Source organism: Salvelinus fontinalis, chromosome 13 (genome assembly GCF_029448725.1).
Source record: "Salvelinus fontinalis isolate EN_2023a chromosome 13, ASM2944872v1, whole genome shotgun sequence".
Taxonomy (NCBI): domain Eukaryota; kingdom Metazoa; phylum Chordata; class Actinopteri; order Salmoniformes; family Salmonidae; genus Salvelinus; species Salvelinus fontinalis.
This window is the reverse complement of record NC_074677.1, coordinates 27880611-27900372: the sequence shown is the minus strand read 5'-3', so window position 1 is coordinate 27900372 and position 19762 is coordinate 27880611. Positions and strand designations below refer to the sequence as shown.

Below are 19762 nucleotides of genomic sequence, written 5' to 3'. Positions count from 1 at the left end.
ATGAATATCATGGTCAAACCAAGTTCCACAGAATGGAAAGAGACACATGCTCACCCCCCCCCCCCCCCCCCCCCCCTGTTGGAGAAACTACAGAGGAATATCAGGTCATTAAATCAATGTTTTCAGCAAAATTATACAACTTTAGAATATTCAGTCACTCTTAAACAGACACCTTTTTGAACACGTTATGTTCAAAATGTATTGCAAATGAAAGATGGCTAGCATTTGATATTGATACAATGTTGCGCTGTACATTTCCCTGCATCCGCAGTAGGCTAGTAGTTATGTTGCACTTCTTAAGCCATAACACTTATCACGTCTTTGCTCACCTTTTCTCCCAGTGTGGTATAGTGTAAAATACAAGTCACGATTACTTAAAATGATCATCAGGCATTTGTCTCCATGTAGGTACCATGGTTATACCCGAGGAGCCGGACTGAACAGCTCAAAGATTGATATTAGGCTACACTGTTACAAATTTCAACTTGTCAACTTAATTTCAACACCATCGTGAAAAATAAAATAAGGACATTTCTAAGCATGAACAACAATGATTTCAGAATGGGAAAATGTCCTCCCATTAAAAAATATCCACTTTCATATTAACAATAACTTAGGCCATTCGCAAACAGTTTTGGCCACACCTAGATCCTGTCCTATTTTCATAAAAATGAGGAGCCTTTTCTTGTGCATTTGTTGTGTGCCGGTGAGTACCCGGCTGTGTAACTTGATAGGGGGCTTCGAGAGGGAATAAGGGAATGTGGGGCTGCAATGGAGCAGAATGCAATACAGGTAAAACCGACACTCACTATATTGTTTAGAGATAAATACTAATTTCTCTATGCGCACACATGCCACTTTTACATGTTGACATCGTGAATAAACCGACTATTTCGGTCTTATTTTGATATCAGTTTGGCGGTTTTCAAGTCTGTAATTTTGTTTAGAATGTAGACTTGATTGTCCTATCAAGCTAACAAGTATTTTGAAATTGCAACTTAGCTGAATGAGTCACAACTTTCCAGTGGAGAAAATAGATCGCTATGATATTTGAAAGCCCCAAATTTCGCTAACAGGATTTTACGATTTTATTTACCAGCGTTTGCAATGTAATTCAACATCAATATTTCTATATTTTCTTCCTGTTAATGATTAATTTCTTTGTGTCGTGTCGACTACCTACGTTTTCTACCCCCACCCCCACATTAAAGGACGTTTTTATCTGACGATTCGACAATATTAAGATTATTTAGTTTTTCAACTAAATCAATGGTGTAGTTTAACCTTGTTTTGAGTAATTCGAAAACAAATATCTTAAATTTACAGTGTCGTGATATTAAAGATTACAACATCATCGATGCAACTAAGTGGAGCAATTTATTTATCGAACAAATAGCCAACATATGGATAGAAAAGAAAACGCAGACGTTATGTCTCGTATGTATTTGGTATTGCTCAAAATGGAATGAGGATTTTCGTGATGGAAATCGCTGTACTTTTTACTTGAAATTGTGAGGATTATTTTTGATTGTATCATACCAGGCCTACAAAAACGCACAGGATGATTTTGTTTGTCGAATTGAAAGACTTCAATAACAATAAACCTACATTGGTTTTATATTTAATATCAGAAATATTAAAGCTATATCATTAATGATGGTATTTAAGTTATAGGCCTAGCAAGCATAGTTTTCTCTACATTAATATTATATGTCCCTCGGATCCTCCTCTGTTCTATATAAATCCAATAATGTACTTTTGTACCCCTTAGAATGTTGTAATATTGTGTAAACGATCATTTGTATATTATGATATCCAAGGTCACATAATGTTCTTTTGCAGATAGAACACATTTTCTATTAGTTCCTCTCTTCCTGGAACAGCAGTGCCATTCTAATTTCATCACGAGCATTGACGTAATCCTATCTGTTGGTTGGTGTTTCTATTTAAAAATCCACTCTAAAAATTGAAAACCCAGTCTTTTATATTTTGTGGCTTTACTGTAGAATCAACCTTACTTAATTTTCACCACTAGTTGGCCAAGTGATCAACGTGTTCTGTTCCTGCTACACTAGGTAGGGGACGGGGTTGCCCACTAGAGGGGGTGGGGTGGGGTGGGGTGAGGACGAAGGGTGCGAATTTGAAACATTTCCGCATTTAGGCATCTGGGCTAGGCCCTATAATAGGCCTACAGTGGTGTTAATTTTAGAAGATCCGGAACAAAGATAATGGACCAACCTATTCTTTTTTTTTTTTTTAGATTAGGCCTTCAGAGTTAAAAAATATTAATAACTTTATATAAATTAAACATTATTACAGCACGTTTCTTCATAGTTTTGGATGAAACACCCCCAAAAGTTTTTTTTGCATAGATAAATTGTATAATTTTTATTTTATACCTATCCAAAAAAACTATAGAATATGCATGGAGGCCCATATCTATGAGTTGCCTACTAAGTAGATGAATACTTTGGAATGTGATTTGGTGCATGGTAATGCTAAAGTGGCATGATGCTAGAGTGGCGAGCAGAAGGGCACTGTATTTAGCCATTGTAATTTATGGCCACTTGCAGCGAGGTCACTCACACATAGAGACATAGACTGTGCAAACTATACTGAACAACAATATAAATGCAACATGTAAATTGTTGGTCCCATATTTCATGAGCTGAAATAAAAGGTCCCAGAAATTATCCATAAGCACAATTAGCTTATTTCTCTCAAATGTTTTGCACAAATTTGTTTACATCCCTGTTTGTGAGCATTTCTCCTTTGCCAAGATAATCTATCCACCTGACAGATGTGACATATCAAGAAGCTGATTAAACAGCATGATCATTACACAGGTGCCCTTTGTGCTGGGGACAATAAAAGGCCACTGTAAAATGTGAAGTTTTGTCACACAACACAATGCCATAGATGTCTCAAGTTTTGAGGGAGCTTGCAATTGGCATGCTGACTGCAGGAATGTCCAACAGAGAATTGAATGATAATTTCTCTACCATAGGCCACCTCCAATGTCGTTTTAGAGAATTTGGCAGTACGTCCAAACGGCCTCACAACCGCAGACCAAATCTAAACACACAGGACCTCCACATCCGGCTTCTAAGCCTGCAGGATCGTCTGAGACCAGCCACCCTGACAGCTGAGAAATACTCCTCAGTTTCACGTCTGTAATAAAGCTCTTTCGTGGGGGAAAAACTCATACTGATTGGCTGGGCCTGCCTCCCTAGTGGGTGGGCCTGTGCCCTCCCCAGCCCACCCATGGCTACATCCCTGTCCAGAAATCCATAGATTAGGGCCTAATACATTTATTTCAATTGACTGATTTCTTTATATGAACTGTAACTCAGTAAAATTATTGAAATTGTTGCATGTTGCATTTATTTTTGTAAAGTGCATTTGGAAAGTATTCAGACCCCTTGACTTTTTCCACATTTTGTTACGTTACAGCCTTATTCTAAAAGGGATTTTTTTTAAATCCATGTCAATATACACACAATACCCCTTAATGACAAAGGAAAAACAGGTTTGTAGTCATTTTTGCAAATGTATATATATTTTTTTGAAATATCACATTTACATAAGTTTTCAGACCTTTCACTCAGTACTTTGTTGAAACACCTTTGGCAGCGATTACAGTCTCGAGTCTTCTTGGGTATGACGCTGCAAGCTTGGCACATGCATTTGGGGCTTTCCCATTCTTCTTCTCAAGCGCTGTCAGGTTGGATGGGGAGTGTCGCTGCACAGCTATTTTCAGGTCTCCAGAGATGTTTGATCAGGTTCAAGTCCGGGCTCTGGCTGGGCCACTCAAGGACATTGAGACTTGTCCCGAAGCCACTCCTGCATTGTCTTGGCTGTGTGCTTAGGGTCGATGACCTGTTGGAAGGTGAACCTTCGCCCCAGTCTGCAGTCCTGAGCGCTCTGGAGCAGGTTTTCATCAAGGATCTCTGTGCTTTTCTCCATTCATCTTTCCCTCAATCCTGACTAGTCTCCCAGCCCCTGCAGCTGAAAAACATCCCCACAGAATGATGCTGCCACCACCATGCTTCACAGTAGGGATGGTACCAGATTTCCTCCAGACGTGATTCTTGGCAGTCAGGCCAAAGAGTTCAGTATTGGCTTCATCAGACCGGAGAATCTTGTTTCTCCTTTAGGTGCCTTTTGGCAAACTCCAAGCGGGTTGTCATGTGCCTTTTACTGAGGAGTGGCTTCCGTCTGACCACTCTACCATAAATTCCTGATTGGTGTAGTGTTGCAGAGATGTTTGTCCTTCTAGAAAGTTCTCCCCTCTGTCAGAGTGACCTTCAGGTTCTTGGTCACCTTCCTGACCAAGGCCATTCTCCTCTGATTGCTCAGTTTGGCCTTGTGGCCATCTCTAGGAAGAGTCTTGGTGGTTCCAGTCTTCTTCCATTTAAGAATGATGGACGCCACTGTGTTCTTGGGGACCTTCAATAGAGTAGAAATGTTGTGGTACCCTTCCTCGAATCTGTGCCTCGATACAATCCTGTCCCGGAGCTCTACGGACAATTCCTTCGATTTTGCTCTGACGTCCACTGTCAACTGTGGGACCTTTTATATAGACAGGTGTGTACCTTTCCAAATCCTGTCCAATCAATTGAATTTACCACTGGTGGGCTCCAATCAAGTTGTATAAACATTTCAAGGATAATCAATGGAAACCGGATGCACCTGAGCTCAATTTCGAGTCTCATAGCAAAGGATCTGAATACTTATCTAAATCAGCTATTTCTGTTTTTTATTTTTTATACATTTGCTAAAATTTCTGAAAACGGTTTTCACTTTGTCATTATGGGGTATTGTGTATAGATTAATGACATTTTTTATATATATTTAATCAGTTTGAAGATAAGGCTGTAACATAACAAAATGTGGAAAAAGCGAAGGGGTCTGAATACATTCTGAATGCGCTGTACATATTAACTAATGTTGATAAATGTGGAGTAATGCGGGCCTTTGCCAAGAACATTGGGTAGAATCTGAAGGTGTATGTTCATGGCCAAATTAATAATTTGTGTGATGTGAAGGGGTGTCTGTGTGTAAGGAGTTGTGTTTGATAGTCAGAATGTACACATTGATGGGATAAATAACATCTATATTTAATTGAAACTTGAAAAAAGTTTGAGTTTTGAAATGTAAATTATGCTTTCCTTGTCTGTTACAGACATTTGTGAGGGGCACAAGTTAGTTGTACTAATCAAATTAAGTATTTTCTGTTTAAATTAAGTTGATTTATATAGCAGATGTCAGTTGGGCTGTACAAGACATAGTCACAGGATTATTGCTCCCAGTATAATTGCGGAAAATAAATGGTGACAGTACACATGGTTTTGCTGTTAAACGAAAGCAGCTTATAATAGAGAAATTAACATTCAGCTCTGGTGGACAATCTTGCAGTCAGCATGCCCCCTTTATATAGCCTCGCTATTGTTATTTTACTGCTGCTCTTTAATTATTTGTTACTTTTATTTCTTATTTTTTGTAGTTTTTACTGCATTGTTGGTTATGGCTTGTAAGTAAGCATTTCACAATACCTGTTGTATTCGGCGCATGTGACAAATATTTTATTTGAATTGCACACTCCCTCAACTTGAGACATCTGTGGCATTGTGTTGTGTGACACAAGTACACATTTAGTGGCCTTTTATTGTCCCCCGCACAAGATGCACCTGTGTAATGATCATGCTTCTTGATATGCCACCCCTGTCCGGTGGATGGATTATCTTTTTCAAAGCAGAAATGCTCACTAACAGGGGTGTAAAAAATTTGAGAGAAATAAGCTTTTTGTGCATATGAAACATTTCAGGGATCTTTTATTTCAGCTCATGAAACCAACACTTTACATTTTGCGTTCATATTTTTGTTCAGTGTACATTATGGTCCGAGGTTGACTCAAATCACATGCCTAGTTACATTGAACAGACGGGAATGGTTAAATGACTCTAACCGCTCTTACTTTTTTTGTGAAAATTGCTCTCAGTGGTTAGGTGCTCCCTCCTGCCTGCGTGGATCCTTTGCCTTCTATAAGTCAGTGAGCTGTGAGGCCTTGGCTGGGGCCCCTGCACTGGTCTGGAAACTGGGGGAGTTCTACTATGTCCGCTGTGGCCCCCAAGAACCTGTGTGCATTGCTGAGGTACGACTTCCCATAGCTCCGTTAGTTAGCGCATGATACTTCCATACCAGGGTGTATTCAGGGTGGTGAAATGTGCAAAACGTTGCAGATGGATACATAATCATTTGTTCTTCACTGAGGATTTCTACCTGATTTTGAGCAGTCTGTAACGTTGCAACCTCCTAAACAAGACCCAGAGTTTTGAGTTTCATTCCTTCTTGTTATATGTACTGATTACGTATTAATTGTAAGTCGCTCTGGATAAAATAATCTGCTAAATAACTGTATTTCTTATTTCAGGTGACTTTACTGTGGGAGGACCAGGCCCAACGCCATCTACTGGCCAGCTCCAGACTTTACTTCCTCCCTGAGGATACTCCCAAGGGCAGGACCAGAGAGCATGGAGAGGTTGGGGGGGCCACTGAGCTCTATAATGTACACATAATTTGGGGGCAACCCAGGGGTGTGGGTCTGATGTTTCCTCACAAGTTTTTTTGGGGGGGGTTCTGATAGATACATTCAAAATATTTATTTTTGTAGAAAGAATGAATGTATATCGTTTTCATCGTTTAGGAATTTTCAATAATTTTCACAACTCTGCTATTCAAATCTACATTACTGTAAACACTGAATGTGGGTGTCATTTTCTCTGTTCAACGTAGAAGTACTTAGAATCACACAAAATTACAGTCCATATCTGTCATTGCTAGACTAGTAGATCATACACAGCATAACTCATGAAAGGACATACTGTATTGTGCAAGATCATTTCTTGCTTAGGAAAAATGTGGCTTGGGTTGACGTAATAATGGATTGTGTGTGCCTGGCATTTAGCCGACTTGTTTAACCACCGATAACTTTGAGCAGGAATCCTTAGATTGTTGTGTCACTTCTCCCCTCATTCAAGTGAAACATTTTGTTATTAACCTAGACAATTCATGTGTAGTTAAATGCATTTTCATTCAAGTTGGTTTTTTTTAACTTTCAGTTTTAATAATGCACAAGTATGGCAAAGACTAGTTACATGAGATGTATTTATTTTCCCAGGTGGTTGTTGCTGTGATGTAAATAATGAGTTGTTATGAATCCCAGATTTTCCTAAGTTGATTCCTATTTCGCTACAGTCCTATGTTAATAACAATGTGTTGGGAGGAGTATGGGGTCTGATGGCTCCTCATGTGCCACAGGCTATTGACACTCTGACTTATATCATGTGAAGTATTTCCTCGATTCTTAAAATGTTTGGTGGCCCTTTCTTTTACGGTATGCACCAATTTAAAGAGTGCGTGTGTGTGTTCCTCAGGATGAGGTGTTGGCCGTCTCTAAGAAGATAGTGGTGCGGGTGGAGGATCTGGTGAGGTGGACCTGTCCTGAACCTCCAGGATGGAAAGGAGGAAGCCAGAAGTCCAGCGAGACTAACAGTCATCACAAACCTACCCCCATCATTACCAATGGACCCCCAGCATCACTCAAAGAGAAGGGTGAGAGTGCGCGTCTGGGAGTCAAGGTGCTCAGCTATCCCCAGTACTGCCGCTTCCGCTCCCTGCAGAGACGCATTCAGGACGGGATGGTGTTGGGGCTGCAGGATCCCCATCTGCTGGCCCTGGGGGGGATCAGGGTGGCCCAACACAACACCCGGGTCCTCTACTGCAGGGACACCTTCAACCACCCCACCCTGGATAGCAACACCAGTGTCTGGACACAGCTGGGTGAGTGGCTGGCTGGGGGAACTTGATCTCTCTATGTTGATGAACTGTAAATGTGGCCATTGTGTGGCCATTGCCAAAGTGATTTGATTTTATAAATTTAATTGGGCAATGGCATCTAAAATGTGATGACAAAGACATTTTTATTAATTAATGCCAGATCAAACTGTTATCTTATTGACTGACTAATTTACTGTATGTTGTGGACATAATCTGCTGAAGTTATGGGATATACAAAAAGACAATATTTTTTTGAGGCACGTGCCTCTCTGTCTCGTTCCCAGGATGCACCTCCCTCAGCTTGAAGGGGCGACCCCTCAAGAGAAGAGGAAGGCCAGAAGGCCAGAAAGCTATGGAGCCACCAGCCCTCAACCAATCAGAGTCCTGGATAGAAAGAATAACGGTACAATTTGTTTTGTTCTATAAAGTTTTGCTATGGCTACATACCAACTTCTTACAGTTACTTTCATATGTCTTATTATTAACCTCATATTCACTTAAAAATCACTTTATATCCTAGTAATTACCTTGAGGTTTTCCTGTTATGAAATGCATCACAACACACTATTTATGCCAAGTAGTGAAAATGAAAATTGAAAAAGTGAAGTGAAGTGAAAATTCCACATAATTTGTTAATGGACACCAACTGAAATGGGACTGTTAAAAAAAAGGGGGGGGGGGGGGGGGAAATGGGACTGTACAGCATTACCACATGTAGTATGGTGAAAACATTATGTATCCTGTAGGAAAATGTGATGGGCAGTGTGGAGATGCAACGAGAGGGGGGCTGTCTCCCCCACCCTGAGGAGCAGATGTTCCTGGATCAACTCTACTGCTACATGGAGCGCTGCGGCTCACCCATCAGCAAGGTGCCCAACCTCGGCTTCAAGAAGAGTGAGTCACTCACTGATGACTACATCAACAACCATTAACATTCATACCAAAGACTTTGCATATAAAGTGTGTTTTCCCTACGGAACGAAATAAAATGTTCCCACCATGTGGTTATGTCTTTGAACAAGCTGTTTATCTGTCAGTGATGTAAACCAGACAGTCAGTCACAGCTCTTAGGACCTATAGTATGCTTTAACACTCTTACCTGTGTGTGTCCACAGTTGACTTGTTTGTCATGTACTCTGTAGTCAAACAGTTGGGGGGCCATGAGAGGGTGAGTAGTGAAAGCCGTCGTTCTTTATCAGCCACATATCTTATACAATAGTGGATAGATCGCAATGTCTGAGCAAATTACTTAGAACCATTTATAAAAAATGTAATTGTCTAAAAAATGCTTTTAAACTCTTTACCATCTCTCCTGTAGGTGACATCCCAGCGTCTGTGGAAGAAAGTGTATAATGAACTAGGAGGATGCCCGGGCAGCACCAGCGCTGCCACCTGCACCAGGAGGCACTACGAGAGGTAAGGCAGGAACACTGCTGGTGCCAGACTAGTTTACATTGTGCCCCACCTAAAGTATGTATATTCTTCTTTTGACAAAAGATAACCATGTGCACAACTATTACCCGTGCTTCAGCTGTGAGAAACACTGAGTCAGGGCTGAAACTATTCATTAAAAGTTTTCAAAAGATTGTAGTTCTAGAATGATGCCGTTAATGTACTTGATGGGAATCACCAGCAGTTGAGGCTTCTTGGCGTTGGTGTTTCCTTACAAAACTTGTTTTTTTATTCTGAAACTTTTGGCTTTGTGTGTTTCCCTCAGGCTGATTCTTCCTTACGAGGAGCACAGAAACGGAGGTGGTGCAGAACTAAAACTCCCAGCATCCTCTGGGCCTACCCGGGTTAGGGGGATGAGTGGGAGGAGACCGCTGGTGAAGGGGAGAGGAGCAGAGACCAACCAGGAGAAGATTGTAACCCCTACCCCTCCAGTGAGTCTGTCTGCTAATCTCTCACTCTACATACAGTTCATAATTTTTGACTTGCTCAGTACATGTCAGTCATTTGATATTTAATATGCAGTCATCACTCGTTATGTCTTGATCTGAATCTGATGTAAATCATTTACATTACATTTTACATTTAAGTCATTTAGCAGACGCTCTTATCCAGAGCGACTTACAAATTGGTGCATTCACCTAATGACATCCAGTGGAACAGCCACTTTACAATAGTGCATCTACATCTTTTAAGGGGGGGGGGGGGGGCAGAAGGATTGCTTTATCCTATCCTAGGTATTCCTTGAAGAGGTGGGGTTTCAGGTGTCTCCGGAAGGTGGTGATTGACTCCGCTGTCCTGGCGTCGTGAGGGAGTTTGTTCCACCATTGGGGTGCCAGAGCAGCGAACAGTTTTGATTGGGCTGAGCGGGAACTGTACTTCCTCAGTGGTAGGGAGGCGAGCAGGCCAGAGGTGGATGAACGCAGTGCCCTTGTTTGGGTGTAGGGCCTGATCAGAGCCTGAAGGTACTGAGGTGCCGTTCCCCTCACAGCTCCGTAGGCAAGCACCATGGTCTTGTAGCGGATGCGAGCTTCAACTGGAAGCCAGTGGAGAGAGCGGAGGAGCGGGGTGACGTGAGAGAACTTGGGAAGGTTGAACACCAGACGGGCTGCGGCGTTCTGGATGAGTTGTAGGGGTTTGATGGCACAGGCAGGGAGCCCAGCCAACAGCGAGTTGCAGTAATCCAGACGGGAGATGACAAGTGCCTGGATTAGGACCTGCGCCGCTTCCTGTGTGAGGCAGGGTCGTACTCTGCGGATGTTGTAGAGCATGAACCTACAGGAACGGGCCACCGCCTTGATGTTAGTTGAGAACGACAGGGTGTTGTCCAGGATCACGCCAAGGTTCTTAGCGCTCTGGGAGGAGGACACAATGGAGTTGTCAACCGTGATGGCGAGATCATGGAACGGGCAGTCCTTCCCCGGGAGGAAGAGCAGCTCCGTCTTGCCGAGGTTCAGCTTGAGGTGGTGATCCGTCATCCACACTGATATGTCTGCCAGACATGCAGAGATGCGATTCGCCACCTGGTCATCAGAAGGGGGAAAGGAGAAGATTAGTTGTGTGTCGTCTGCATAGCAATGATAGGAGAGACCATGTGAGGTTATGACAGAGCCAAGTGACTTGGTGTATAGCGAGAATAGGAGAGGGCCTAGAACAGAGCCCTGGGGGACACCAGTGGTGAGAGCGCGTGGTGAGGAGACAGATTCTCGCCACGCCACCTGGTAGGAGCGACCTGTCAGGTAGGACGCAATCCAAGCGTGGGCCGCGCCGGAGATGCCCAACTCGGAGAGGGTGGAGAGGAGGATCTGATGGTTCACAGTATCGAAGGCAGCCGATAGGTCTAGAAGGATGAGAGCAGAGGAAAGAGAGTTAGCTTTAGCAGTGCGGAGCGCCTCCGTGATACAGAGAAGAGCAGTCTCAGTTGAGTGACTAGTCTTGAAACCTGACTGATTTGGATCAAGAAGGTCATTCTGAGAGAGATAGCAGGAGAGCTGGCCAAGGACGGCACGTTCAAGAGTTTTGGAGAGAAAAGAAAGAAGGGATACTGGTCTGTAGTTGTTGACATCGGAGGGATCGAGTGTAGGTTTTTTCAGAAGGGGTGCAACTCTCGCTCTCTTGAAGACGGAAGGGACGTAGCCAGCGGTCAGGGATGAGTTGATGAGCGAGGTGAGGTAAGGGAGAAGGTCTCCGGAAATGGTCTGGAGAAGAGAGGAGGGGATAGGGTCAAGCGGGCAGGTTGTTGGGCGGCCGGCCGTCACAAGACGCGAGATTTCATCTGGAGAGAGGGGAGAGAAAGAGGTCAAAGCACAGGGTAGGGCAGTGTGAGCAGAACCAGCGGTGTCGTTTGACTTAGCAAACGAGGATCGGATGTCGTCGACCTTCTTTTCAAAATGGTTGACGAAGTCGTCTGCAGAGAGGGAGGAGGGGGGGGGAGGGGGAGGAGGATTCAGGAGGGAGGAGAAGGTGGCAAAGAGCTTCCTAGGGTTAGAGGCAGATGCTTGGAATTTAGAGTGGTAGAAAGTGGCTTTAGCAGCAGAGACAGAAGAGGAAAATGTAGAGAGGAGGGAGTGAAAGGATGCCAGGTCCGCAGGGAGGCGAGTTTTCCTCCATTTCCGCTCGGCTGCCCGGAGCCCTGTTCTGTGAGCTCGCAATGAGTCGTCGAGCCACGGAGCGGGAGGGGAGGACCGAGCCGGCCTGGAGGATAGGGGACATAGAGAGTCAAAGGATGCAGAAAGGGAGGAGAGGAGGGTTGAGGAGGCAGAATCAGGAGATAGGTTGGAGAAGGTTTGGGCAGAGGGAAGAGATGATAGGATGGAAGAGGAGAGAGTAGCGGGGGAGAGAGAGCGAAGGTTGGGACGGCGCGATACCATCCGAGTAGGGGCAGTGTGGGAAGTGTTGGACGAGAGCGAGAGGGAAAAGGATACAAGGTAGTGGTCGGAGACTTGGAGGGGAGTTGCAATGAGGTTAGTGGAAGAACAGCATCTAGTAAAGATGAGGTCAAGCGTATTGCCTGCCTTGTGAGTAGGGGGGGAAGGTGAGAGGGTGAGGTCAAAAGAGGAGAGGAGTGGAAAGAAGGAGGCAGAGAGGAATGAGTCAAAGGTAGACATGGGGAGGTTAAAGTCACCCAGAACTGTGAGAGGTGAGCCGTCCTCAGGAAAGGAGCTTATCAAGGCATCAAGCTCATTGATGAACTCTCCAAGGGAACCTGGAGGGCGATAAATGATAAGGATGTTAAGCTTGAAAGGGCTGGTAACTGTGACAGCATGGAATTCAAAGGAGGCGATAGACAGATGGGTAAGGGGAGAAAGAGAGAATGACCACTTGGGAGAGATGAGGATCCCGGTGCCACCACCCCGCTGACCAGAAGCTCTCGGGGTGTGCGAGAACACGTGGGCAGACGAAGAGAGAGCAGTAGGAGTAGCAGTGTTATCTGTGGTGAGCCATGTTTCCGTCAGTGCCAAGAAGTCGAGGGACTGGAGGGAGGCATAGGCTGAGATGAGCTCTGCCTTGTTGGCCGCGGATCGGCAGTTCCAGAGGCTACCGGAGACCTGGAACTCCACGTGGGTCGTGCGGGCTGGGACCACCAGGTTAGGGTGGGCGCGGCCACGCGGTGTGAGGCGTTTGTATGGTCTGTGCAGAGAGGAGAGAACAGGGATAGACAGACACATATTTGGCAGGCTACAGAAGAGGCTACGCTAAAGCAAAGGAGATTAGAATGACAAGTGGGCTACACGTCTCGAATGTTCAGAAAGTTAAGCTTACGTAGCAAAAAATCAATAAAATTACAAATCTTATTGACTAAAATGATATAGTACTGCTGGCTGGTGAAGTAGCCTGGCTAGCAGTAGCTGCGTTGTTGAAAGTGAAGCTGGCTAGGTGACCTCGACAGTTTCTCTAAATTTCTCTAAACTACACAATTATCATGGATACAAGGACAGCAAAGACAACTAGCTAACACTACGCTAATCAAGTCGTTCCGTTGTAATGTAAGTTTCTACAGTGCTGCTATTCGGTAGAAGTTGGCTAGCTAGCAGTGTTAGCTAGCAGTGTTGGCTAGGTAGGAGGACAGCAGCGCGGCAGGCGAAACTAGCTGGCTAGCTAACCGATAATTACTCAAAGTTACACAATTATCTTAGATACAAAGCTAGCAAAGAAAACTATGTAGCTAGCTAACACTACACAAAACAAGTCGTTCCGTTGTATTGTAATCGTTTCTACAATGCTCTTCGGTGGCAAGCTGGCTAGCTAGCAGTGATGGCTACGTTGCGTTAATTTCGAACGAAAATAGCTCGCTAGCGAACCTCAATAACGACGCAATTATGTTTGATAAAAGACGGCTATGTAGCTAGCTAAGATCAAACAAATCAAACCGTTGTACTGTAATGAAAATGAAAATCAGACCGTTGTACTATAATGAAATGTAATGAAAAGTTATACTACTATTCGGTAGACGGTGGACGTTTGCTAGCTGCTGGGCAGATAGCAGTGGACAACGAGACGACGAAATACGATAATTACGCAGTTATCTTTGATACACAGACGGCTATGTAGCTAGTTAAGAAGAAATTGCTAAGGTTGGACAAATTAAATCGTTGTACTATAATGAAATGTAATGAAAAGTTATAAAAGTTATACTACCTGCAGAGCGAATGCAAATGCGACCGCTCGCCCCAAACCGGATGTCGGTTTTGAAAATGAATGTAAATGAATGTATGAGTGTATTCAATGATGTTATAGAGACTAAAATGAGAATTCCTCATGTATGGCATCTCTCTCACTAGACTACTTCTCCAGACGGTGTGGTGGTAGTGAAGAGAGGCCGTGGTAGACCTCCAGGCAAAAAGAACCAGGTCAAACTCCTAGTCTCCAAGGCCAGTCCAGTGGTACTGTCTCCCCCAGCTAAACCTAGCCTGGACCTTGTGGCCCAGCCCCCTCTCCAGGCCCCCTCTCTCGAGTCCCTGTCTGTGCTCCAGAGGCTAAACCTGGCCAACCTGCCACTAACCCCAGACCTGTCTCCCATGTCTGCCCCCTTCCTCCTGCCCAAAACCGAAAGGGAGGTAAAGATGGAGAACGGGGATTCTCCAGCACCATCACCCACTCTGTATCCTGCCACTTTCTTGCCTGCTCTCCCCAGGCTCCACACAGGGGGGTCCTTCGGAGGGTTCAGCCCCACTAAAGGCCTCTGTACCCTTGATCTCTTTAGGAGCCGACTGGGCCTCACTAGCCTGGACACCCCTGGTCTAACCCCCCAGAACCCTGCCTCCCACCAGCCCTCCAGCCTTTACCTCCAGGCCAAGACAGGGAGCCCAAACACCACCCTTCTCAATGGGAACCAGCCCCACCCACAGTCTCACCATCAGTCCCACCACCAGTGCTGGGGGTGTGGGCTGGATGAGGAAGCCCAGAGGGGGGGTAGCAGCAGCACCAGGGAGGTCCGTAACAGTAGGCCTCCCCTGCCCCCTCTCCGGGTCCTCCCCCTGGACCTGGACTGCAGCCTGCAGGTGCGCCAGCTGATGCGTACGCGGTTGGGCTCGGCTCAGCTCCACTCTTTCACCAAGCGGCTGTCGGAGGTCTTAGCCCAGGACCTGAGTAGCAAGCCACATCTGCCTGTCACCCCTCCCCCAGAGCAGGCCCTGCCCCTCAACCTCAGCAAGTGCTACACCACCAAAAGATCTGCCTTTGATGAAACTGACTACAGGATGTCTTCAGGGGATCAGGATAATGGTGACTCCACACTCCCCTTAGCTAAAAGTCGTAGAGTGGAGTCGTGTGATGAGGCTGAGGACTTGAGCTCACCCAGCAGGGCCAGGGCTTTCATCCTGGAGCTGCCCCAGCACACCACAACCACCACCAGCCCAGACACCTCTACTACACCTACCCAGCTTTTCTTCACCAAGTCTGGGGAGGCCTGGGGAGACACCCCCCTGGAGAACCAGGGCATGACGTCTGACTCTGAGCCAGCAATCCAGGTGAAGGTGGAAGAGGACCTGAGGGAGAGCAGCTTGGTGGAGCCTGAGGAAGACTGCTCTGTAAGGACAAAGCAGGCGAAAGTGGAAGAGAGAGAAACTGTAAAGATGGATAGGGAAGAAGAGAAGAGGGAGGAGGTTGAAACCGTTATCATTGAGGATGGTGTACAAACGCAATCAGAGAAAGATGAGATGGAGGGGAGGAAACTAGAGAGGATAGAAAAACAGTGTAATACCATAAAGATGGGCGACGGCATATCAGAGAGGGTGAAGGGGACTGAGGATTCCTTAGCCCACTCTGCCAGTGACTCTGGGGGCCAGCAAGTGCCAATGGATGATGAGGAGATGGAATGTGATGTTGGGGCATCTATCAAAGGGCTGCCCAGTCCTATCCTACCCCCAACCCAGGCCCAGCCAAGCTGCCTGAACACCTGCACACAACCTCAACTGCACATAACAGACTCATGACCAACACCAACAATCACTACACCACTCTACCTTATGGGAGGATACTCTCAAACACACAATCAAAGACTAATCCTATAAACTCCGTAACGACTCCCACACACACACACTTTGAAACACTGCCATTGCCTTTAGATGACACCATTATATTGTTCTGTATGCATCATACAACTTTCGTGCTTCTAACTTTATTACACAAAAATTAGAGTGCTTACAACAATCCACCAATATCCTGAAAAGGATTGGATAAAAGATGTGCCTTAAATCTGTTGCGCTCTGATTTCTAGTCATTCACACAGTACAACAGCCAGGGGTGTATTCATTGCCAAATGGAACGAAATGGGAAGGGACCTATCTGAATTTGTACAATAGCAACTGTAGTTGTCATTGCAAACAATTTTTCCATTGCGAAATGCTTTGCTACAATGTGCACCAATGAATACACCCCAGGAAACAGTGTTTGAGTCCTATATGTACTTCCTGTTTGCGAGTCTTAAACACTGACAGGATTTGCACACCTACTGTACTTGTTCCTTTTTTTCTTTCTTTTATGATGCAGTCATTTATGAATATTTCCTCTGATGCCAATTTTGTGGTAGTTTAATGTTTGTGTCTAGTTTAGAGAAACAATGCTGACACCACTTGAGGTTTTTAGTCCTTGGTGCCTTGATCAGAGTTTGACCCCAGTAAGTCTGTCAGACAGTTGGTATGTTGTATCTTGTGTATGGACCTGGGGTGTACTCTGATCTGATTTAGAGTAGCAGGGGAATTCTATTGACTACAAGAACCAAAGGCCTTTCATAACTCGTTCAATAGAGAGAGTACAAGTTTTCAGTTGTGCTTTATAGATTTTTCTAAATAATTTTAAAGATATATCCCTGTTGATATATCTTATATATCTAGATCAAAAATTTGAGCTATTTGTGGTTCATCCTGTTAGTGTTGAGTGTCTATCCTCATTGCAGCCTGATGTATTTCTTTATGTATAAAAGGGGCAGCGTACCTTTGGTGAAAGGGCCACATTGGGTGAGTGGGCAAAATGTTCTAGTTGAGCTACACATCATTTTGGTTTGATAAGTTCCTCATCGAGTTGAATAGGGTTTAGGTATTTAGTTAAATTATTGTTTGTGTAGCTTTTTGATGTTATTTTGATCATTTAGAGTTTAAAATCAAATGTTTACATTCAATAATGCAACAGTAATATTAAGTTGATTTTGTATCTTTAATGCTTTGCAGATGGTCAGACTGGTACTGTATTAGAGTTGGTTCACAGTATACCTACTTCTGGAATGGGAACAAGAGTCTATCTTCATTCAACTATGGTGGACTTAAAAAGATTCTCTGCTACTTTTTTATACTTTTTAGCCAGTAGTTCTGAAAGTAGCACTTATGAGCCAAAAGTAGTCCCGGAAGATTGCGTACTACGTCACATATGCAGATATGTGCGCCACTTCATTGCTCGCACTCACTCTCTATTAATCTCTCTCACTCACTGAGCTGTTGGGCCCGCCCTGCAACCTCATTGGAGAACACTGGGCAGGCCTATTGCTAGCTGTCACATTGCTAGCTGTCACATTGCTAAGGGGCTGGCCCACTAGAGATTTTGTGGCTAATTGAGGTAAAACAGTAATTCTGCTCATAAATTATGCATGTATGAACTACACATTGACACATCCATCCCAAAGTGGAAGGATTACAAAATACTTTCTTAGTTGCCAAAGTACCAGAGAATGTCTTTAAAATATTCTTAGAAAAAGAAAAAATAGCATATGGAATTGATTTGCAGTTGACTCCGATCTACTGTCTCTTATTTTCCCCCTTTTATTACTTGAACAACTGCTACAGAGTTAATGTCATGTAGTTATATATCTATTTAAACCTGTGTATCAGTTGAGCTCATCTTCCTCATGGCAGACATCTGTCTCTGGTATTCCTTTTGCTGTTTGTGAGAGTAAGACCAGTGCCATGCACATCTTGACTCCTGTACTCTGACAATTGATTATATGGTAATTTCAACCATTTTTTGTTTTAACATTGTATATTTATATTAAAGATGTATCTGTTAAAAGGTGGGGGTTGCAGATTTTTGAATGAGTGTATATGTCTGTTAGGGGCTTTTTTAAATTTCAGACACAGATTAGACTTAATCCTGTACTAAAATCTGTTTCTTGGAGATTTTCCATTGAGCTTGTGTTTTAGTCCAGGACTAGGTTTAGTCTATCTGGGAACCACCCCTGGTGTATGAAAATGTGTCAGTCCCTGCATGTCCCCAGGCACCCTCATTTGTTGACTTCTGTGATCGAAAAAGCCTTGGTTTCATGCATGTCAACATCAGAAGCCTCCTCCCTAAGTTTGTTTTACTCACTGCTTTAGCACACTCTGCCAACCCTGATGTCCTTGCCGTGTCTGAAACCTGGCTTAGGAAGGCCACCAAAAATTCTGAGATTTCCATACCCAACTATAACATTTTCCGTCAAGATAGAATTGCCAAAGGGGGAGGAGTTGCAATCTACTGCAGAGATAGCCTGCAAAGTAATGTCATACTTTCCAGGTCCATTCCCAAACAGTTGGAACTTCTAATTAAAAAAATTAATCTCTCCAGAAATAAGTCTTTCACTGTTGCCGCCTGCTACCGACCCCCCTCAGCTCCCAGCTGTGCCCTGGACACCATTTGTGAATTGATCGTCCCCCCATCTAGCTTCAGAGTTTGTTCTGCTAGGTGACCTAAAATGGGATATGCTCAATACCCCGGTAGTCCTACAATCTAAGCTAGATGCCCTCAATCTCACACAAATCATCAAGGAACCCACCAGGTACAACCCTAAATCCGTAAACATAGGCACCCTCATAGACATTATCCTGACCAACTTGCCCTCCAAATGCACCTCTTCTGTCTTCAATCAAGATCTCAGCGACCACTGCCTCATTGCCTGTATCCGCTACGGGTCCGCGGTCAAACGACCACCCCTCATCACTGTCAAACGCTCCCTAAAACACTTCTGCGAGCAGGCCTTTCTAATTGACCTGGCCCGGGTATCCTGGAAGGATATTGACCTCATCCCGTCAGTTGAGGATGCCTGGTCATTCTTTAAAAGTAACTTCCTCACCATCTTAGATAAGCATGCCCCGTTCAAAAAACGCAGAACTAAGAACAGATATAGCCCTTGGTTCACTACAGACCTGACTGCCCTCGACCAGCAAAAAAACATCCTGTGGCGGACTGCAATAGCATCGAATAGTCCCCGCGATATGCAACTGTTCAGGGAAGACAGGAACCAATACACGCAGTCAGTCAGGAAAGCAAAGGCTAGCTTTTTCAAGCAGAAATTTGCATCCTGTATCTCTAACTCCAAAAAGTTCTGGTACACTGTAAAGTCCATGGCGAACAAGAGCACTTCCTCCCAGCTGCCCACTGCACTGAAGCTAGGTAACACGGTCACCACCGATAAATCCATGATAATCGAAAACTTCAACAAGAATTTCTCAACGGCTGGCCATGCCTTCCACCTGGCTACTCCAACCTCGGCCAACAGCTCCTCCCCCCCGCAGCTACTTGCCCAAGCGTCCCCAGCTTCTCCTTTACCCAAATGCAGATAGCAGATGTCCTGAAAGAGCTGCAAAACCTGGACCCATACAAATCAGCTGGGCTTGACAATCTAGACCCTCTATTTCTGAAACTATCCGCCGCCATTGTCGCAACCCCTATTACCAGCCTGTTCAACCTGTCTTTCATATCATCTGAGATCCCCAAGGATTGGAAAGCTGCCGCGGTCATCCCCCTCTTCAAAGGGGGAGACACCCTGGATCCAAACTGTTACAGACCTATATCCATCCTGCCCTGCCTATCTAAGGTCTTCGAAAGCCAAGTTAATAAACAGATCACTGACCATCTCGAATCCCATCGTACCTTCTCTGCTGTGCAATCCGGTTTCCGAGCCGGTCACGGGTGCACCTCAGCCACGCTCAAGGTACTAAACGATATCATAACCGCCATTGATAAAAGACAGTACTGTCCAGCCGTCTTCATCGACCTGGCCAAGGCT

General features: G+C 44.6%; 1 protein-coding gene across 1 annotated transcript; it reads left to right on the top strand.

Moving 5' to 3' along the window:
- The first annotated feature begins 82 nt into the window (after positions 1 to 82).
- Positions 83 to 17825, top strand: LOC129868347 (AT-rich interactive domain-containing protein 5B-like). The gene is made up of 10 exons (XM_055942254.1): positions 83 to 792; positions 6002 to 6154; positions 6434 to 6541; positions 7437 to 7842; positions 8124 to 8242; positions 8586 to 8733; positions 8955 to 9007; positions 9158 to 9255; positions 9557 to 9722; positions 14070 to 17825. The coding sequence occupies exons 1-10, from the start codon at positions 772 to 774 to the stop codon at positions 15720 to 15722; spliced, it is 2925 nt and encodes a 974-aa protein (XP_055798229.1). The 5' UTR covers positions 83 to 771; the 3' UTR covers positions 15723 to 17825.
- The last annotated feature ends 1937 nt before the right edge of the window (positions 17826 to 19762 follow it).